The sequence below is a fragment of the Tasmannia lanceolata genome, unplaced genomic scaffold (assembly GCF_043159265.1).
Source record: "Tasmannia lanceolata isolate RefF3 unplaced genomic scaffold, GAP_Taslan_0.1 ptg000015l, whole genome shotgun sequence".
NCBI classification, from domain to species: Eukaryota; Viridiplantae; Streptophyta; class Magnoliopsida; order Canellales; family Winteraceae; genus Tasmannia; species Tasmannia lanceolata.
The window spans coordinates 20,399,809-20,422,919 of record NW_027518692.1 but is presented as its reverse complement, the minus strand read 5'-3'; the positions used below and the strand labels follow the sequence as shown (position 1 = coordinate 20,422,919).

General features: G+C 38.8%; 1 protein-coding gene across 4 annotated transcripts; it reads right to left on the bottom strand.

Annotated features, from left to right (window-relative positions):
* Positions 1-154: 154 nt before the first annotated feature.
* Positions 155-16,550, bottom strand: LOC143893127 (eukaryotic initiation factor 4A-11-like). Of its 4 annotated transcripts, none has more exons than XM_077398109.1 (7): positions 16,385-16,550; positions 14,130-14,199; positions 13,891-13,997; positions 13,350-13,780; positions 11,417-11,851; positions 10,818-11,052; positions 155-395 (listed from the first exon to the last, which is right to left on the bottom strand). In XM_077398109.1, the coding sequence occupies exons 2-6, from the start codon at positions 14,195-14,197 to the stop codon at positions 10,852-10,854; spliced, it is 1,242 nt and encodes a 413-aa protein (XP_077254224.1). In that variant the 5' UTR covers positions 14,198-14,199; positions 16,385-16,550; the 3' UTR covers positions 155-395; positions 10,818-10,851. The 4 variants fall into 4 exon arrangements, with proteins under 4 accessions (XP_077254224.1, XP_077254225.1, XP_077254223.1 ...); XM_077398110.1 differs by lacking the exon at positions 155-395 and adding an exon at positions 10,471-10,610; XM_077398108.1 differs by lacking the exon at positions 155-395 and having other exon boundaries at positions 10,682-11,052.
* Between the last annotated feature and the right edge of the window lie 6,561 nt (positions 16,551-23,111).

Here is a 23,111-nt window from a genome sequence, read left to right as displayed (position 1 = left end):
TAGTTTTATGTCTGTTCTTTCTTGAGCTTTGTATCTGTGATTATCTTCCTTTTGTATTGCTTGGTTGACAATCACTGTCTTTCCTTTATTTATCAATGAATTTTGCTACCATTAAAAAAAAGAGTTTTTTTTTTTTTGAAAGTTGACATATTTGATTAATTACTAAAAAAGCATTCGGGGCCAGAAGTCCCGGCCTGCTATACAAGAGTTTCTTCTGGTGCTTATGCAGATACAGTTGTTATATGAATTGTTGTCCATTATTTTGTTATTGTGCATGCAATGAAAAAAAGGTGCGTGTACCGGCCATAGTTGTAGAACTTTCTCACGTCATCGTGGACTCCGTGGACTACCCTGAATCAACTCCTTTTTACCTTGGCCGTGTTCTGCGTTTTGCCCTGCGTTTTGCCCTGCAGAGTCAACAAAAACTCCTTTGACTCTCTTGAATTATGACCGCATCAACTCACGAGTACCAGCATCACAACATATATATAGAGAAATTTGCACTTGATATGTTAACCTTTAAATTAAGAGAGGAGGATCCTTGCGCCACTGCAATGTCTGTGGCGTAATAGTGTTGAATAGTGATTGGTTGTATTTCATAGTCAAAAAAGGATTTCGAACATCTGTGTAATTGGTAGTTCTGTTCTCTTACCCAAGCATTTTTTGAATCTGAGAATCACCTGTATCCATACGAATCATTTATTCACCAAACAATTTTAGGTGTTTCTTCATGGCCTTCACATTCTTTTTACAACTCAACATAGGATAAATGAGATAATGCTCTAGAGCTATGGGTGACAGAGGATCGGCCTGTCGGCTCAATTATATATGATGCTTTGACCTTTTCAACCTGATCTGTTCCACTCGGACAAATTTTATTGGTTGTCTAAGCCATCTTTTAGCCTTTGAAAGGTTGCACCTGCTCAGATGTATTTGTCTAATTGATTGAACCTGGTTAGCACTCATCTGGGACAAATGATTGGGGTTTATTGGACAAGTTCTTAGCTTCTAGGCCAAATGTGATCTTTGGCATTTCGTTAAGATTGTGTATTGTGGAACTTAAGCAAAAACATTGCAAGAGATCCTCACCAATGATCCTGAGAACTTTCATTTCTAGATTGATGAATGGTTGATTAGTGATGTCGAGAGGTATGGTGTTGAGCCCATGCAAACTTGATTCAAGGGATGTGGCATCATCATTCACAATGGATATTAACTATTACTTATTAGCAATCACTTTTTATTAGGATTCATTCTTATGAGTTGTGTTTCACGAAGACCTTAAATTAGAAAGGCAATCTGCACATTGTGTGATAGCTTTTATGGGATGCTTGAACAAATTCATTAAGCATGTAATGGCCTTGCTCTTGATTCTCTTCCATTTTGAGAAACCTAGGCAGGAGTGAACCTTGCACTAACCTCTAGAACATCTTATTCCCATCTTAAAGAAGTGGCATGTGGCTAACCACGCGATCCATGGTTTCCTCTGCTAGTTTAAACAACAAGGTCAACTTTGATTGGGGGTACGGGTGAAAGGTAATATGAGATATGTTTTTTATGGAGGCGTGTTTAATCATGCTGGGATTGATGGCAATTGTTAAACATGAAAGCTCTCTGGATAATGCTCACTAGTACTGAATTGGGACTTCAAATCTGCATTCCTATATTGATGATGGAGACCCGTAACCGATCCCCCTTTCTTAAGATGCTTTCTATCTTTGTTTTTTGGCATGATACTGGGTTTATCACCCAATTAATAAGAAGAATGACTGACACTGACATGATTGACTCAATTTTCACCCAATGCATGAATAATTCCTATATTGAAATCCATTCCCTACCAACCACATCACAGTGAATTAGAGAGATGAAATTCTGAGGGAATAATACCCACCAAATAATTCCCTGGTTCAAGCACACCCCAATTAAGATGGGTTTCAGCCTCAAATTCCATGATTCAAGTGTGATTCCAACAATCTAGAGTGGTAGTCCTTGGGGTGAGCATATATTTTGCTTATATCTTTCCAATGGGAGAAAAGAGAGTAAAAAAGCAGGTGCTTTCATGTTATATCCATTTTAATGCTTTTATTTTTTTGTTATGAGTCTCATATCCATCCTTGGCATCCATTAAACAAAGAATTGTACAAGCCACATCATAGGTTGATCTAAACCGTCCATGTGATGGAACACAACATAAATAGGTTGTGCCCGTAAAATAATTTCCATAGGCTGATCCTAGCCCTCCAATCTATAGAGGTTTCCATAATTGTTGTTCCTCTTAAGGGGCCCAGAATTCATCAATATTTTTACACATGTCCTGCATTCGTAATATCAAACTTTCCGTAATTTGACCCGCACATAATGAATAAAGAAAAGTAGTTCCCGATTTCCAACCCGACTGGGTTCAACCCGACCCAACCTGATTTGTAATTTCCTCAACCCGACCCAACCTGATTTCCAATTCGGGTTGGGTTGCGTTGGGTCGGGTAGACCCGATTTGATATGGTACCAATTGTTGACCACCTCAACTCAAGCCGGGTTGTTTTGGATTTTGAGAACCAATAGTGAGTCACCAATAATCAGTTTTTAACTTACAATCGGTTCTCAAAATTCAAACCAAACAGGGACTAACAATTAACAAAAGGAAATGTTATCCGCACTACTATATTTTGATGATCACACTCCTCACTTTATTAAAGTACGGTATGGCCCGCATCATAGGATTATCCAAACCGTCCATTGTGGATTGTGGAGACTATTTCAATGTCGTAAAAGAAAAACACATAAAGAACTTCTTCAGATGGAACCCAAATTCGGGTTTCGGGTTGGGCCGGGTTGCCCGACAGCCCAACCCGACCCGACCTTATTTCCAATTTGGGTTGATTTTTTCCAACCCAACCCAACCCGATTTGCGAAAAAGCTTAACCCGACCCAACCCAAATTTGGGTTGAACCCGACCCGCTGGGAACATCCAAGTAACAACGATGGTTTCAAATTATATATAGTGCTAATGTCCTAACTACCATATTTTATAATGGCACTACTCACCGTATTTTGGTGATCACACTCCTCACTTTCTTAAAATGTACGGTATGGCCTGTACCATAGGGTGATCCAAACCGTCCATTAGATGGGCCACTACCTACATAGGTTGTGCCCCAAAAATAATTTTCATAGGTTGATCCGAACCCTCCGATCTATAGCGGGTTATAGGTTGATCCAAACCGTCCATGTGATGGAACACAACATCAATCGGGTGTGCCCGTAAAATCATTTCCATAGGTTGATCCTAGCCCTCCAATCGATAGAGGTTTCCATAATTATTGTTCATCTTCAGGTGCCCGGAATTCGTCAATATTTTGCAAGTGTCATGCATGAGTAATATAAAGCAGTTCTTTCGTCATTGTCATATGTCTTTACCTCTTCTTGGTAGTTTTCTTTTCGTAATTATCACAGACAGGTACCCAGGTCAGTACTTTTCGTATGTAGATTACGATTTTACCCTCAAATAATTTCTCATAGAGATAGATGTTAGATATCAGCAAAGGGGTTAATGGTAAAAGAGTAATGCTGATGTGTAAATCTCACAGAAAAAGAAAAGAAATTCCTTTTTTCGATGGAACACAACATAAATAGGTTGTGCCCGTAAAATAATTTCCATAGGCTGATCCTAGCCCTCCAATCTATAGAGGTTACGATAATTGTTGTTCCTCTTAAGGTGCCCAGAATTTGTCAATATTTTTACAGGTGTCCTACATTCGTAATATCAAACTTTCCGTAATTTGACCCGAACATAATGAATAAGGAAAAGTAGTTCCCGATTTCCAACCTGAATGGGTTCAACCCGACCCAACCCGATTTGCAATTTCCTCAACCCGACCCAACCTGATTTCCAATTCGGGTTGGGTTGGGTCGGGTTGACCCAATTTGATATGGTACCAATTGTTGACCACCTCAACTCAAGCCGGGTTGTTTTGGATTTTGAGAACCAATAGTGAGTCACCAATAATCAGTTTTTAACTCACAATCGGTTTTCAAAATCCAAACCAAACAGGGACTAACAATTAACAAAGGGAAATATTATCCGCACTACTATATTTTGATGATCACACTCCTCACTTTATTAAAGTACGGTATGGCCCGCACCATAGGATTATCCAAACCGTCCATTGTGGACTGTGGAGACTATTTCAGTGTTGAGAAAGAAAAGAAAAACTTGTACAAACCACATTATAGGTTGATCTAAACCGTCCATGTGATGGAACACAACATAAAAAGGTTGTGCCAGTAAAATAATTTCCATAGTCTGATCCTAGCCATCAAATCTATAGAGTTTTCCATTATTGTTGTTCCTCTTAAGGTGCCCAGAATTCATCAATATTTTTACAGGTGTCCTGCATTCATAATATCAAACTTTTCGTAATTTGACCCGCACATAGTGAAGAAGGAAAAGTAGTTTTTTCGTCAACATTAGGGGTGCAACTTGGGTCTCAACCCGACCCAACCCAACCCAACCCGATTTGCAATTTCCTCAACCCGACCCAACCCGATTTCCAATTCGAGTTGGGTTGAGTCGAGTTGACCCAATTTGATATGGTACCAATTGTTGACCACCTCAACTCAAGCCGGGTTGTTTTGGATTTTGAGAACCAATAGTGAGTCACCAATAATCAGTTTTTAACTCACAATCGGTTCTCAAAATCCAAACCAAACAGGGACTAACAATTAACAAAGGGAAATGTTATCCGCACTACTATATTCTGATGATCACACTCCTCACTTTATTAAAGTACGGTATGGCCCGCACCATAGGATTATCCAAACCGTCCATTGTGGACTGTGGAGACTATTTCAATGTTGAAAAAGAAAAACACATATACAGAACTTCTTCAGATGGAACCCAAATTCGGTTTCGGGTCAGGTCGGGTCGCTCGACAGCCCAACCCGACCCGACCAGACCCGATTTCCAATTCGGGTTGATTTTTCCCAACTCAACCCAATCCGATTTGCAAAAAAACTTAACCCGACCCAACCCAAATTCGGGTTGAACCCGTCGGGTTCAGGTTGAACCGGACCCGCGTGGGAACATCCAAGTAACAACGATGGTTTCAAATTATATATAGTGCTAATGTCCTCACTACCATATTTTATAATGGCACTACTCACCGTATTTTGGTGATCACACTCCTCACTTTATTAAAATGTACGGTATGGCCAATACCATAGGATGATCCAAACCGTCCATTAGATGGGCCACTGCCTACATAGGTTGTGCCCCAAAAAATATTTCATAGGCTGATCCGAACCCTCCGATCTATAGGGTTATAGGTTGATCCAAGCCGTCAATGTGATGGAACACAACATCAATCAGTTGTGCCCGTAAAATCATTTCCATAGGGTGATCCTAGCCCTCCAATCGATAGAGGTTTCCATAATTGTTGTTCCTCTTCAAGTGCCCGGAATCCGTCAATATTTTGCAAGTGTCATGCAAGAGTAATATAAAGTAGTTCTTTCGTCATTGTCATATGTCTTCGCCTCTTCTTGGTAGTTTTTTTCCGTATTTGTCATAGAGAGGTACTCCGTGTCGGTACTTTTCGTATGTAGATTATGATTTTACCTTCAAATAATTTCTCATAGAGATTGATGTTAGATATCAGCCAAAGGGTTAATGGTAAAAGAGTAATGCTGACGTGTAGATCCCAGATAAAAAAAAAGAAATTTATTTTTCCTCCCGTTGTAGTAGATACCATTCACTTGTGGTTGTGAGTTTTCAATGTAGATTGGTCCTGATCAATGGTACGTGTCATATAGTAATGATCACCCTCTTTTGATCCATAATAGACCGCTAGTGTTCTACAACATACTACGCCTGCCCCGGCGTGTGTGCGCATGGTGGTTTGTATCATCCTATGGCCCAGCAATTTGTAAAATAGGAAGATAAAATTCTTACAGGCCCAAGGAATTTTAGTGATTTTATTAGAATTTTTTTGACATTTTTCAAATACTTTAAAATTTGTAAAACAACACTCAACCTGAATAAATTTAAAACCGAATTACTTAATAAAAAATATAAAAAATATCTCAAAAATAGTATTTTCTATTAAAATATGAAGGTAAAGGTATGGGATTTTAAAATAAATTTTGAGAATTTTTATTTTTTAATGATTTTGAGAATAAAAAATATCTCAATTACAATAAGACTGCACCAATGATCAACTCTAAGCCCGTATCTTTTTACGCTAGTTATGGATGAACTTATAGAGGGTATTTAGGACGAGGTGCTGTGGTGTATGTTATTTGCAGATGACATAGTATTAATTGACAAAACCAAAGCAGGAGTTAATGGTAAATTACAGTTATGGAGAACTACTTTGGAATCCAAAGGTTTTAGACCGAGCAAGACTAAGATAGAGTATATGGAGTGCAACTTTTGTAATGTAAGGAGGCAGGGCGAGGATGTAGTAAATATGACTGGACGGGAGGTACTTAAGAGGGATATATTTCGCTATCTTGGTTTAATCCTACAGAAGGAATGAGAGATTGAAGAGGATGTTAACCACAGAATAACAGCAGGTTAGTTGAAGTGGAAGCATGCTTCAAGAGTTTTGTGCGACCGTAAAATACCTACCAAGTTGAAGGAAAATTTTTATAAGACAGATGTGAGGCCAGCCATGCTGTACGGCTCAGAATGTTGGGCCACCAAGAAGCAGTATTATGCGAATTCTTAGATGGATGTGCGGCCACTCAAGGTTAGATATAATAAAAAATGAAGACATCTGTAAAAAGGTGGGGTGGTACCAATTAAGGAGAAGATAAGAGAACACCGCTTAAGATGGTTTGGGCATATCCAACGTAGGCCATTTGTATGCTCCAGTGAGAAGAAGTGACTCGTGCCAAGTTGATGGAGTAAAAAGAGTTAGGAGCAGACCGAAAACAACTTGCGTAGAAACTGTGAAGAAAGACTTGATGGCCAAGAGTATAACAGAGAACACGACCTTAGATAGGAGAGAATAGAAGAAAATGATCCATGTAGACAAACTCAACTAGTGTTAGGATTAGACTTAGTCAATTTGAGCCGGGTAGATACTTTCACCTTCTTCATGTAAATTCTCTAAAGGATTCGTTAGCCAACCCCAACTAGTTTGGGACAACGGCTTAGTTGAGTTGTAGAATGACTTTTCCGATTCGATGTTACCTTGTTAACCCGCTGACAACTCTCAAAAAGCTCTCTATCAAAACTTAGTCGTGAAAAAACCATTCTATTGAAAGCTATTACAATTCCCCGAAAGCTATCTATCATAACATGGTTGTGCTAATATAATCTATTCTCATAAAGGTGAGCGCACTCGGCCGAGTAGATAAGCTTATCTACTCGGTCGGGTTAAAAACAGTGGGGGCCCACATTTTTTGGGTGATCCAAACCATTCATTTGAAAGGCCCTTGCCTAGATCGGGTGTCCACAAAAATCAGCCTCATAGGATCATCCTAACCCATCCAACAGTAGAAGGAAAAATGGGCAGATTTGTGGACAAACTGTGTTTGTCCATTTTTCCTCATTTTTCCCTCCACATTTGGATGGGTTAGGATAATCCTATGAGGCTGATTTTTTGTAGACACCCTATCTAGGTAAGGGCCTTTCAGATTAATGGTGGGCAGATTTGTGGACAAACTGTGTTTGTCCATTTTTCCCTCCACATTTGGATGGGTTAGGATAATCTTATGGGGCTGATTTTTTGCGAACACCTTATCTAGGTAAGGGCCTTTCAAATGAATGGTTAGGATCACCCAAAAAATGTGGGCTCCCACTGTTTTTAACCCGACCGAGTTGATAAGCTTATCTACTCAACCGAGTACTCTCACATTTCCCTCTCATAAAAGTGTAAACACAATGTGTAGTACCAGTATTAATCCCACTAAATAATAATACTTACATCTTAAATGCGAAGAAATCGGGAGGAAAGTTTATTCACAAGTCACAACAAACAAGTGGTTTGGATGGTAGAACAAAGTGGGAACAAGTGATTTTTTTTTAAAAAACAAAAACCTACACTGTTTTTTTAAGGGAGATGATATTTTCACCCCCTCTGCAGTACGCAAGCGCCCCCTGTTAAGTTTTAACGTGATTTGACGTCAAAAAGCGTTAAAATTACCCACTGTTCACTTTATAAGGGGGCGAATGGGTACTGAGCAATGGTAAATTCGCACCCCTGGAGTACGCATACGCACCCCTTATAACGTGATTTTGACGTCTAAAAGCCTTAAAGTTGAGCCTGTTCATGTCAAATCAGGGTACAAGGGGTGCGTATGCATACTGCAGCGGTGCGAATTTATCATTGCCCTTACTGTAGTACCTTCCAGTGATGCTAAATCAATCAAAGACAACTTTAATAATAAAATATTATTAATAAAGGTAGTAGAGTCTTAATTCCCACTATGTTTTTGTTTTTTTGTTTTTTTTGGGTAGAACCAAGACAACTTTATGTAAACCGAGGAAAATGATATTGCCACTCTTATTCCACAAATGATACTCCTTTTATTTTACACTAGTAAAAATGCACGATACTCCTTTTATTTTACACTAGTAAAAATGCACGTGCATCCATTTAAAATCCTACAGACTACATCATAGGTTGATCTAAACCGTTCATGTGATGCAACACAACATCAATAGGTTGTGCCCATAAAATCATTTCCATAGGCTGATCCTAGCCCTCCAATCTATAGAGGTTTCCATGATTGTTGTTCCTCTTAAGGTGCCCAGAATTCATCAATATTTTTACAGGTGTCCTGCATTCGTAATATCAACATTTCTGTAATTTGACCCGCACATAATGAATAAAGAAAAGTAGATTTTTCGTCATCGTTAGAGGTGCAACTTGGGCGTCAACCCGACCCAATTCGGGTTGGATTGGGTCGGGTTGGGTTGACCCGATTTGATATAGTACCAATTGTTAACTACCTCAACTCAAGTTGGGTTGTTTTGGATTTTGAGAACCAATAGTGAGTCACCAATAATCAGTTTTTAACTCACAGTCGGTTCTCAAAATCCAAACCAAACATGGACTAACAATTAACAAAGGGAAATATTATCTGCACTACTATATTTTGATGATCACACTCCTCACTTTATTCAAAGACGGTATGACACGCACCATAGGATTATTCCAACCGTCCATTGTGGACTGCGGAGGCTATTTCAATGTTGAAAAAGAAAAACACACATATACAGCACTTCTTCAGATGGAACCCAAATTCGGGTTTCGGGTCGGGTTGCCCGACAGCCCAACCCGATTTCCAATTGGGGATGATTTTTCCCAACCCAACCCAACCTGATTTGCGAAAAAGCTTAACCCGACCCAACCCAAATTCGGGTTGAACCCGACCTGCGTGGGAACATCCAAGTAACAATGCCGGTTTGAAATTATATATAGTGCTAATGTTCTCACTACCATATTGTATAATGGCACTACTCACCGTATTTTGATGATCGCACTCCTCACTCTATTAAAATATACGATATGGCTCGTACCCTGTGTCGGTACTTTTCTTATGTAGATTACGATTCTACCCTGAAATAATTTCTCATAGAGATAGATGTTAGATATCAAGAAAGGCGTTAATGGTAAAATAGTAATACTGACGTGTAAATCCTAGACAAAAAAAAAAGAAATTTCTTTTGGATGGGCCACTTCCTACATAGGTTGTGCCCCAAAAATAATTTTCATATGTTGATCCGAACCCTCCGATTTATAAAGGGTTATAGGTTGATCTAAACCGTCCATGTGATGGAACACAACATCAATCGGTTGTGCCTGTAAAACCATTTCCATAGGTTGATCCTAGCCCTCCAATCGATATAGGCTGATCCTAGCCCTCCAATTGATAGGCTTTTCCATAATTGTTGTTCCTCTTCAGGTGCCCGGAATCCATCAATATTTTGCAAGTGTCCTGCATGCGTAATATAAAGTAGTTCTTTCGTCATTGTCATATATGTGTACCTATTCTTGGTAGTTTTTTGCCGCAATTGTCATAGACAGGTGCCCTCTGTCGGTTCTTTTCGTATATAGATTACGATTTTACCCTCAAATAATTTCTCATAGAGACAGATGTTAGATATCAGCAAAAGGGTTAATGGTGATAGAGTAATGCTGACTGGTGGATAAAAAAGGTGGGACACAAGCGGAAATAACGGCAAATGACACAAATGCCCTTACATGTAGGATACAATTGGAATTATGGCAGTGGGACACAAGCGGAAATAACGGCGAAGGGTGGAAGAACTTAACCCATCATTTTGCCTTTATCATAGTAGTTAGATTAGATTAGATTAGATTAGATTAACCAGCCAAAAAATAAAAATCAAACAGCGGGTACAATGTAAATAAGATCAGCTAGTTATAGCAGTAGTTGAACATAAACCAACCACTTTTCTCTCACAGAAAGAAGAGCAGAAGAGCAGAAGAGCAGAAGGGCATAAACAGTCTGATCAACATAAAATCAAGAACCATGTTCTCTTTTAAGCATAAACAGAGCCCTCTTGAAAACCACCATCAATAATCAAATCTCCTGCTTTCAGGAAAGAAAAAAAGGCATCGAGATACAAAACCTACCTGCTACCAAATTTGCAAACATAAGATTTCATATAGGCCCATCTGAAATGGGCACAAAAAAAAAACCCACATTGCAAATGTGGTGCAGCCACCCAGATCACTTCAATAGTAAGAAAAGTTTAACAATGTCAAATAAGATCATGCTAAAACTGAGAAAGAACAATTATAAAATATAATAATAATTACTAAATAAAAAAAGCATCTTACCTCAATAAACAAAAGGAGAAAAAACAAAACCTCATCACAGGAGGTCGGCAACATTCGATGGCAGCTCCTCAACGACCACATTGTAGAACTTTTGGACGTCAAAGAGCATTCTCTCGTCATCACGGGTCACAAAATTGATAGCAACACCCTTCCTTCCGAAGCGCCCACTACGCCCAATACGATGGAGATAGTTCTCAGGTTGTGTCGGCAGATCATAATTTATAACGAGCGATACCTGTTGAAGTATAAATGATTAAATAAGACCAACTCATATAGCTTAAGCTTTATAACAAGTGATGCCTGTTGAAGTATAAATGATTAAAAAACAACAATGCTAATAGCTTAAGCTTTTGGAGTAATAAGTTGTTTCACATGGTATAAAAGCTCGACAGGTCCCAGGTTCAAAACCCACCAACTCCTTTATATTAAAAACCCACGTGTAGGCCAACAAAAAAAAGAGGAGGCCACATGTGAGGGGGGAGTGTTGAAGTATAAATGATTAAATAACACCAACTCTAGTAGTTTAAGCTACCTTTTCGAAAAAAAAAAAAAAAAAACTCTAATAAAAGCTTTTGGAGTAATTGGTTTTTTCACAATACCTGCTGCACGTCAATACCACGGGCCAAAAGATCAGTGGTAATGAGCACACGTGAGGATCCAGACCGGAATTCACGCATGATAATGTCCCTTGTGTTCTGGTCCATATCACCGTGGGTGGCAGAGACTGTGTGGTCCCTACTCCGCATCTTGTCGGTCAGCCAGTCAACCTTGCGCCGCGTATTAACAAAGATAACACTCTGTGTGATGGCCAAGGTCTCATAGAGGTCACAAAGCGTCTCTAGTTTCCATTCTTCCTTCTCTACATTCACATAGAACTGCTTGATTCCTTCGAGGGTGAGCTCATCTCGCTTCACCAAAATCCTCACAGGCTTGTTCATGAACTTGCGAGTAATCTCAAGGGCCTCAGGTGGCATTGTAGCAGAAAAGACCCCCACCTGAACTTTCGAAAGGAGAAGTTGGAAAATATCGTAGATCTGAAATAGGAGACCACACTTTGCAAATTTAGAATATGTAAATATCTGGATATATTGTCTCTTAACTTATAAGCCTTATCACAGATAACATATCAAATTAGGAAAAAAAGAAAAAGAAAACAGACACACTGAATACACGAGTGGGACTGAGCCAATAAAACCGCTCACGCTCCAGAGATATGCTCAAAAGCCAACCAGCAAACATGCAGGTATTGGAACATATTGCCTTTTTTCAGCATCAGGGATTCGAGAATCAAGGGATAGCTGGAGCATATCCCTGAATTATTGTGCAGAACAGGACCACTAAGTAAAACTAATCAAGTTTTGTAAACCCCACAAATCAAAACTAGCAACAATATGATAAAATAAAGCAGTATTATCACAACATATATAATAATATAGTAAACCCCACACGGTCTGCCAGTAGAAAACTAATCAAGTTTTGTCCATGTGCCGGTGAAGTTTGAACATCTCAAAAGATGGATGAAAAGGTCTCGATCACAAGACAAAATAGTATAATCTCAGTACTTCAAGCAGGAATCTTGATTGGTCACCTTTAGAGAGAGCCCTTACTTCCACGGGGCAAGAAAAAATCTGAACACGGGTTGAAGAGTCCTTGTCCACAAGGGATTTTCTGTTTTTTTCAGTCAATAGATAAGGACAACATGGAAAATATCAAGCACAGCAAGCAGAAGAAATCTGTAGAGTCCATTGGGACCGATTGGGAGAAATAAGGTTAAGGCCACTATGGATGGGGAATCAGAATATCTAGAAAGCAGGACAAGGTCGAGGTCACAAACAACACCATGGTTTCAAAGATAAGAATTTGGAGTCAGCTTCTGCAGATTTTTGTCTTAAGCATGTCTGTAGGTGGTACATACAGTACAAATCTAAAGCCTCTTGAGATTAACATTAGCATATCGAAGCTTAAGAGGAATGCAGCTTTCGGCTTTAGATGTCAAGAGCTCAATTGGCAAGGAACAAAGAGTTACCATCAGGTTTAAAGACTTCCCACTCAGAGGCTTAGCTATGGATGAAGAGATCCAAGAGCCTCCCTCCGAAATTTTCACTGGAAACCAGTTGGCAGGTGGTCCTAAATCAAGACGGAGCGGCAAAAGAAACCTAAATAATCTACTGCAGCAATGCCAGATGTTTAGACTCTGAAGGAGCTATTATAATGTGTTACAAGAGGTTTCTCTTGCCATGTTGCATTTTGTTCTAACTTTTAAATGAAAGTTTAACGTCAATGGATTAATGTGCAAAACAAAAATATATGCCGCATACACGATGAACTATAGCATATACTTTAATACAATGTCTCTGCTTCAATGAAATCCACATCTAACAAGCTTTAGACTTGAAAGAAGGCTAGTTCTAAAGTTTTACTAATTTATTTCAAGAGAAGAATACAGCACCTCAAGGACATGATATAGTTAAGAAAGCTGGAAAACAAGCAACATAAAGTTGAGGAATATAGAGTTACAGGTTAAGTGAGGACCTGATCCTTGAAACCTCTTGAAAGCATTTCATCAGCCTCATCAAGCACAAACATCTTAATATAGTCAGGACGAAGAGATTGTCTTCGCAGCATGTCAAAAACACGACCAGGAGTGCCAACAACAACATGAACACCACTTGAAAGAATGCGCTGATCCTCCCTGACACTAGTACCACCTACACAAGCATGAACCTTGACACCCAGATAATCGCCAAGAGCCCGCATAACCTTTTCAATTTGCTGGGCAAGTTCTCGGGTAGGAGCAAGAACCAAGGCCTGGCAATCAACCAGACCATAATCAAGTTGTTGCAAAATTCCAGAGCAGAAAGTAGCTGTTTTCCCAGTTCCAGATTGTGCTTGCTGGATTACATCAAGTCCCTTGCAGAAAGGTACAATCCCCCTTTGTTGGATTGCTGAGGGCTTCTCAAATCCTTCAAAAGATTAAAAAAAAACACATCAATTCAATATTCCCCCCTTCAACATTAAAAAACGAAAAGATCAAAAAGAAAGAAGAGGATAGAAGAGACAGGCATCCATTTACCATATGCATATATGCCTCTCAAAAGGTTCTCTTGTAAACCCATAGAGTCAAAACTTTCGTAAACTTCATCATATGATGTAAAGAAATCTTGTCCGTCAGATGTAAGCCTACATCCATTCATAGGTCAAGGTAACCATTGCCATTGCCGTGGAAAGCAAAGAGCAACATATTTAGATCACAGCAGTTTATGCTTAAGCAATCACACAAAGAAACAATGCAAATCAAAATATCAAGCTTACAACTCAGTCATTTTGGCATCATATTGACGAGCATCAAATTGTGATCCTTCTGGTGACAATCCCGCCATGACTGTAAACAGCACAGTAAGATACACATAAGAAAATATAACGTCACACAAGATTCATTCAATATAGACAGGGAGGACAATGTGATGATGGATTAGTACCACAGAAATATATCCAAACTGAAGAACAAGATTCTACTTCCCACATCTTAGAGAAAAAAAACGTGAATTGGAAAAACAGGGGAAAAAAAGGCAGGAAAAAAGTGCTAGATCAATTGCGATATTTTATGATAAGGAACTGAAAATAACGCTATATTTCTGACTCTTCTTCTATAGAACCAAAACAGTGACCAAAGCGAAGCCCTACAAAGGATCCTTCCTTTCTTCGCCCAAGGTGTATAACATCAGCTATCCAGGACCAGGAGGTCAGACAGCTGGCGAAGGAAAACCCATGGCATCCCAAATCTCCCAAGAATACAATACCATACCTCTTTGAAAAACTTAGAGCAATAGAGCAAATGGTCTACAGATCAGATTCACCTGCCTCCACAAAAGAGAGCAGTGAGCAATGATCGGGATGCTAGGGTTGCATGAGTGATTAACCATCAGAATCTTATCTTGGAAACCAGTTCACTCAAACGCGCACAATCTAGGAGGTGCGGGAATTCTCTAGACTCTAGACATTAGCGATGACAATGGGCTAGAAGCAATATGGAGATAGGAATTTAAATTGAACTTCTTAGATCAAGTCCAGATTCAAACCCTTTTATCACTCTCACTCTTTTCAATATAAAAAGAATTGAGGATATGTAAAAGTTGAGCCACTCTGTCTACCTCCCTATCAAAGAAGTTACAAATGAAGTTTATCTTGTATGAGAGCCGGCGCTCTACCCTCTCAAAGCAACCCTTGTACAAATGTCTTCGTTGGATACCACACCAAATACGTCGAGGAACAAAACACTTAGAACTGTACCTGAGCATCAATGATTGTGTCAAAACTTATATGTTCCCTTTGAAAACTCTGAAACTAATGCCGTCTGCCGACAAGGACACCGATTCCACATTTTTATACATTGATGTCAGAACCCTCCCAACCGTCCACCCAAAGAAACTAAAATGCATTGTACGCAACAACCAGACCATCTTGAAACACTTAGCAACAAAGACTGTCCCTCATATATTAAGGCAATAAAAGTATCTAATGGATGACAGATACATAATGTTCATGCAAGGATGAAGGCCTAGCAAAATCGTTATATACCCTACTTTTAAGGAGGAATATGATCTCATTAACAAAAACAAAAACAAAATTATATTGTTGAAAAATTAGCCCTCTATGAGAAGCCACAAACTTCCTTTTTACATAAACTGTAGAGAATTGTAGAAAATGTAAACAAGATAAACAAGCATGAGAAGAAAATATCAATAGATGCAGTTAAGGCAACTCACAAAACACAAAGCGATATATAGGGATGCTTTAAATTTCTTTTAAAGTGGTTGAATTTTGAACTATGGTTGTTTTGCCTATACATTGAGATCAACCCGCAACCAATCTCAACAAAGAACACTCATTATCATATCATACAATATCAATGTGGAAATCAATCATTGTAGAGGTTAATGGACAGCCCATAAGTTCTAAATTGTAGTTAAGAAAAGCTCCTCTTTTGATAGATTGCCAACCATCTAAAGAAAACAACACATCTCTTCTGCCCTATTTCAGTTACAATACCAACCTTTTTTCAAAGGAAATCTCTAATCAGACAAGTTCACACAGACTACTAATTGCTTCAAGCCTTACACTATATAAAACAAACAAAAAAGCATACACAGACACCTATCCAAACATAAAACTCCTCAATTTACCAAATAAGCGTACAAACATAAAACTGACAACATCACACAAATCCCCAAAATCAATTCAAACATGAAAACCTAACCCCGAATCAAAACAAAACCATACAAAAAAACACAAAATCTAAAACCTACACCTTAACAACAAACTACAAACCCTAGATCCACTCTTCACAGAAAAATCAACTTGTAAGCTGTTCGATCAACCAATTACCGAGAAATATCCGTCGAAACACAAAAAAAAAAACAATATTCAGAGACTTAGTAAAAACAATAATCGCAAATTATCCATTAAAAACCACAAATCTGAACAAATAACCAAAAGAGATCCAAGAAAAAATAGAAGATAGAATGCAGAAAAAAAAAGGAAATATAAGAGCGAGATTGAGAAATCACATTTCTGTTATGAATTAGATGAACGATCTCAGAGAAGAAAAACAGAAGAGCGACTGAGAGAGATGATTAGAGTTAGGGTTTTGTGAAGAGAGAGAGAGAGAGAGAGAGAGGGTTTTCTCAACTCCTCGGAACTAGGCCGTGGAGTTGAAGGACGGAGATAGAATAGGAAAGGGGGCGTTTTTAGTTTGGTAATGATATTTTCACCCCCCCTGCAGTACTTGCACAGCCCGCTTATAGCGTGATTTGACATAAAGTTGCCCACTTTTCACGTCAAATCAGGTTATCAGGGCGGTGTGAACGTAATGCAAGGGGGTAAAAATATCATCTTCCTTATTATTAACAGTGCTTTGTAGAATTCCGATTTTACCCTTAGAATGAAGCTCCTTGGAAGGAAAGTAAGCTGGAGAAAGGAGGTATTTTTGGTATTATACAATATCTTGGAATTCCGAATTTACCCCTGCATTACTTTCTTTTAAAACAAGTTGGCTTCGTATAATCGTATGTGATCTCCTTCTAAGTTTAAGGGCAACGATGAATTCGCACCCTCTGTAGGATAATTCGCATCCCTGTAAACGTTTAAGGGTGTTAAAGTCTGCCACATACCCTCATTTAATGGGTGCGAATTATCCAAAGGGGGTGCGCATTTAGCATGAGTTTATCTGCCCTCATATTTTTGACCTCTGATGCGTACGGTGTACCAACCACGTGTACATTATTCCTTTGTTGAAAGGTATTACACGTGGCAGATCGATATAAACTCACGTGGCATGGGCACCACATATTCTTCTAGGAATGACACGTGTCAAGTGATTTTTGGGGCTTATGCAAATAGTTCGAGCGTGGATCAGGAAGAAACATGTAAAAACACTTGTTCCTATGTCTTTACTCATGAAGCAATCTAGATGGTTCAATTAGCTGCCCACCATGATTAAGGGCTAAGATCATGTCCAGACGAGAAGAGTAATTAGGTCGTTTTGGTAGCTCTCTAATTGTCTATTCCTGAGCTCTTTATGTGATGCCGGTATGTCTGCCCTTATTGTAGTGGAGCCCACCTTGTTCGAAGATCCAAACCATTCATTTGTTAGTCCGACCTGTAAGAAGTTTCTATACGGTGATGTCTCTTTGCAAATAAGATGGTTAGGATGATCTTAGGCAATGATTTTTGTAGACAACCTATTTACTACGTCTAGGGCCAACAAATGAATGCCTTAGATCTTTGAACAAGTACGGCTCGTTGTATTTTTTAAAAGGGATTTGCTAGGGATCATCGCGGAATGCATTTCACGGGAGAGATGTTGCATGAGAGTGCAGCCACATAGGCTCAAATTTTGTCTTATTCATTTAATTCATCTGACGTGGCTTCACTCTCCTGTGTTGCTGTTCTGTGAAATGCCTTCTATGATGGTCCGTAGCAAATCCATTTTTAAAATATATACAACTATGTGCGGACTGTTGGGAAAGTTGTCATGTCTCCTATCTAACCTGGGATCCTCCACCTTATAGAGAGAGACTTCCTTTTTATGTTTGTTTCCTACTCGCACAACGAGAGAGTGAGGGTAAAGGTTTCTTTTATGAGACAATACCACACGGATAATTTGTGGTGGTGCTTGAGAAGAGAGAAAGAGAGAGGCTCTTCTTAGGTTTTCTCTGGGTTTTTTTTTTTTTTTTAGTTTCTCCTATGTACGGTCTTGGTTGAGAAGCAAGGGAAAAGAGTAGTGGTTTGAAGGTCTGCACGTTAGTCCCTTGTAATCCTTGTATTTTTGCTTTCTCATAGTGGAAGATCATGTTCTCGCCCGTAGACATAGGCATCTTGGCCAAACCAAGTAAGAATCTCGGTGCTCATCTTGTAGTTAGCTTTTATTTCTACTTTTTCATTTGTTTATGCACGATTAGAATGGATTTGCCATGTGGATTTCTCAACTAGTGATATCAAAGTTATGGTTGTTATTTTTTAACATTACTTCAATGATCCCACTGGATCTTTGGAAATGAAAACAAAGAAAAATTCAAATTCAATGAAATGGGTTTGTAGTACCTTGTGCCATGGTTGTGCTTGAACGTGTGTAATCCGAGCAATTTTTGTGGCTTTTCCGAGTACGACATAGACCCAGAAACGCCTCTCGAATCTTCTCTTCCTTAGCACACCAATCAGTCTAAGGGAAACCTCTCAAAGATGAACTCTCACTCTCTCTTATTGAGTTCTCAAGTTATGGTGTGTAGAAAAAGAGACCAATGATCTCCTTTTATAGGCAAACTCCCATAGAACTTCTATTCTAATGCCCAATTTGTTTGGCTATTTTACACTCCAATTAGCAAGTGTAATTGAGTTAACTTTCCTTCTCTAAACATTTCTAAACTCAAGGAATTACCCTATGAACATGAAAGGTTCCTAAATATGCAAGGCCACAAAACTTTGGTAACTCTAGAACATGGAAACAATAAAGTTTAGAAACTCTAAACTTTAGAAACTTTCCAACAATGGTTTGAGCAATCAGGGGTGTTGTAATTGGATTGCGGTTATAGTGATCGTTTGATGCATGTAGAAAGATTGTCCGAGAAATTCTTGTTCAGGGTGGAGCTTTCCATCGACTATGGCCAGAGATGACGGTAAAATCAATTTCTACCGAATTAGACATCGACAAGTTTAACGGAAAGGGTAGTTTGGTAGATGAGGGTGAATGACGTTTGTGTTTAATAAGACATGGCTAGGGTGTTGAACGAAAAGGATATGAAGCTGAAGAACATGATGGATATCAAGGGTGACAGATCATATCGTCTAGTTGGAGACACAATGACTAGATGATGTGGACTAGATTTGAGGTCTTAGCAAGGAATGAAAGGAAGTGAAGGAAAAGAGTCTTGAGAGAGTGGCATAATTGTAATAAGTCTCTAATGGATAGCATCATTTGTAATTCTTTAATTTAGTAGGCTGTAATTGTAAGTAGGGTATAGTTATAATAAGTGTGAACTTGAAGATCCTTGTAAGGGGAGGTGAATTAGAATTGGACACCCACTACCTATGGGTATTTCACTTGAAATTTAGGGACTTCTAGCTAAATTTGAAGAATCGAATTGTAAGCTCCAACTTGGAGAAGAACTTTTGATTGTAAGGAGTACTTGGTGAGATGTTGGAGAGGAATTCCTATAGATTGAAGGCATCTCCTCATCCTCTCAGCTTGAGGTTTCGGCTGAGCTAAGAATCCGCTTGTTGTGTTTCATTACAAATAGAATAAAATCTCAATTTCTACATATGTGCTCTTGTTATTGATCATCTTGCTTTTTATTTTTTATCAATTCTCAGATAAATTCCTATATATTACTGCTCATACCCTGTTTCTTGACTTAATTGTTATTTTGTGATTGTTTTTGAGTGGTTTTGCATGCACTTTTTTTGTTCTTATCTGTTTCTAGCTCAAATCTTTCAATTCTTGATTAGATCTACATCAATTTTATATCATTAATTTTCCTATGATTTCAATGTCTAGTTGTAATCTTGCAATGAGGAAGACAGATTGAGATCCCAATCCAAGGTTGATTGGATGAGTCAACGAGTTGGAAACTAAACATATAGATTGGCCTTGTTGATTGTGGAGTTAGAACCAAGATGATTTAAGGGTGTATAACTGGTACTTTAGAAGGTCAATGGTGATTTTCAAAGACAACAGACCAATGGAGACATCAACAGAAATTCATCAAGTGCCCGGGAAACATGCTAAGGTGGAGAATTTTGGAAAAGTTGCCTTGTTTCCCATTCCACATGGGATTCTTCACGTGAGAGAGACTTCATGTAAAAAAAAAATGACCTCATAGGTGGGTAATCATCGGCCATTACACATTTTCCGTGAGTTAATCGGGCATGAGAACATCTTGCATAATGGGGCTTACGCGATTCGAACCCGACGTTGAGCGTAGATTGAACGGCTTTCTACCACTAAGCTACCGCCTCAGATGTCAACAAAAAAAATGAGTAGATATACTTATATATATTGAATATTACCAATAGTCACTATTCAAATTAATGAGCATTGACACTATTTTACATCAGTATTCATATTTACTATTCACAGTAGGACCCACCAAGTACTATTCACAAGCGGCCCCACCACAAGCGGGTCCTACCACCAGCGCGACCCACCACAAGCGAGTCCTACCACTAGTGGGACCCACCACAAGTGTGGTTGCGCAGAAAGAGAAATGATATATGCGCCAAGTGTTTTTTATAAACATGCGCTCCACTTGTTTATCGTGTAGTAGTTAAAGGGATGTCAGAGGATATTACGGTTCTCAAAAAGCACTTAAAACCTATAAATGCTAGACGACAAACAAGTGCAGCGCTTAAAACCCGTTAAATGCTAGACGACAAATAAGTGGAGTGAATGTTTATCAAAACACTTGGCGCAGATATCAATTCTCTTTCTACATTTGTGCAGTTCAAAGTTAGAGAAATTTGTTATTTTTTATTACCGGAAGAAACATGTAGTGTTCATTTTTTTTTTTACCATTACATAAACGGTAAACCTTTCATATTTTGAACCGGGTCAATTTTGTTAGATCTTAGACGGTCCATTATGAGTGGGGTTGGATCCAAATAACTTGGATAGGACCTGGCGAGGATCCGAGTAGATGGTGGTGACATGGGCAGCTGAAAATCCTAATTATTTTAGGCTTTTCATTATCTTATAAAATTACATATGGGAATACGTAATAAATCTATTATATAAGGACAGGAGGATCGTTACAGCTTAGATCCAAATCTGTATCACGAAACTCCCTCTGTAGCCCACTAGTACTCCGTTAGAATGATTAAGTTGAAGAAAATTGTTGGGGTACACCATTTTATCAACATTTGAAATGATTTTTGAAGGCTTTAAGGACTTTTCCTGTTTTCCTTTGACGTGTTAACTACTTCAAAAAATGATCTTATCTTACTCATTTGGTTTTTGTCAAAAGGTCGCAATCGGTAGATATTTGTAAAATATCTGTTTTAAATTCAAGATATCATCACCTGCCACCACTACTTGGGAAGGTTTCAAGCTGCATCGAATGCATGGGTTGATTTGCAAATTTACGCAAATTGATGGTAATTATAGAAAAGAACATTTGAAAGGGTTTTAGGTATTTAAAATGTAAAAGACACCTTGTGGATGTCAAAAAGGGCATGTTTAAATAATAATATATATTCCATTTAATATATGTGGTGTCCGGCTATCACTTATGAATCGAGGGTGAGAAATGGCTAAAAAACAAGAAACAAGTCAATCGTATTCTGTTTCCTGGCTTTTCTTGCCCTCTCCTCACTCGGTCTCTCTCATATCTATCCCTCTCCTACCGTCCCTCACCATTGGGTAAGCAAATACTTTAGGAAAAATAACTTCATGATAGCCAAACGTGATGGAAGTAGCGTGTTTTTTCACTTTTTTTTTGGGATTTAATTAGAGATTTCAATTACCGGATTTTTTTGCATCTTTTCTTCATTGGAGAGGTCATCTCCGGGATTATGTTTCCTGATTTCTCTCCAATTTACACTTGGAGATTGCGATTTGTCAGGAAAACATTTCCTGGCAGCCAGATGTGCCCTTCGAAAAATTGGAAGGGGCATTGATTGGGCAATTCACTTTCTTGGGTGATATAAAACCTTGATTCTCGATGAGCATGAGTGGTTTGATTGGGAACCATACTAGGCGACGAAAGTGGCCTCCTCAGTGCCAATTGGGATACGGATTCCAACTCGGCTGAGTTGTGACTCGCAATGCTAGGGTCAGATTTTGGGTTAGTTTGGAGCTTGAGCCGCTAATTATGGAAGGAGACTCCAAGAATGTCATCTCAACTTGGCTGAGTTGTTGACTTGCAATGATAGGGTTAGAATTTGGGTTACTTTGGAGCTAAGGAAACTCCAACATTGTCATCTAGTGGCCAAGACACCTTGACATGGTGGAGCCAGGAATTGACACTTGGGGGGGCCAGATTAATTTACACAATGCATGCATTGGTCATTTGGGGGGGGGGGGCAACTACTTACTAAATTTTTGTTATAAAATAGATTTTTCAATAGCCTCAAAAGGAGGGTATTGAAAAAGTGGCATGGAGATTCTTTGAATTTGATGGACGAGGTAAAGAAGAGGACCTCTAGGAAAGACTTCTCTTTTAATCATCCATGTTTGAACCCATGTCTGAGCGTGTACCCCACACGGCTTTCGTAGTTTTGGACGAGCATTCAGATGGCCAACTAATTGGATTAGGATGGTCTTTTATGCTTTCCAAAGTCCCTTGCTCTATGGGTCAATGCTAGGTGGTGGCCCCACTACTCTTCAATGGACCAATGTGATTCTTCACTGGTCTCTATAGCTACCTTGGTGTGTTTGTTAACCATTCTCCTTGGGGCTTCTCTAATTTTAGCCAATGGTCCAAAAATCAAGTCAATCAGCCAATGTTTGCACGGTCCATCTTGTTTTTTCTTTTCTAATAATAACCTTATGACAAACTCTTTAAATACTAAAAGACAATATGTTTTAGTGAAAATATCAAAATATGATAGTGCTGATATCATTTCCCTAAAATTATATATCCAATTGTAGTGGCTGTTTGATATCAAACATACATAGGGCCTATGAGATGGACAGTCCACATTAACCAAACGTGGGGCCCTCCTTGCCTAAGAGTAGGCTTATCCCATTGTACTACAAATCTACAATGAATAAGGTCGCACCCTACTGACGGAGGGACAAAA

Coding starts and splice junctions, on each gene's coding strand:
- LOC143893127 (XM_077398109.1), bottom strand. CDS start 14,197: ATGGCGGGATTGTCACCAGAAGGATCACAATTTGATGCTCGTCAATAT. Junction 13,998..14,129: donor GATGCCAAAATGACTGAGTT/GTAAGCTTGATA, acceptor GAATGGATGTAG/GCTTACATCTGACGGACAAG. Junction 13,781..13,890: donor GAGAGGCATATATGCATATG/GTAAATGGATGC, acceptor AATCTTTTGAAG/GATTTGAGAAGCCCTCAGCA.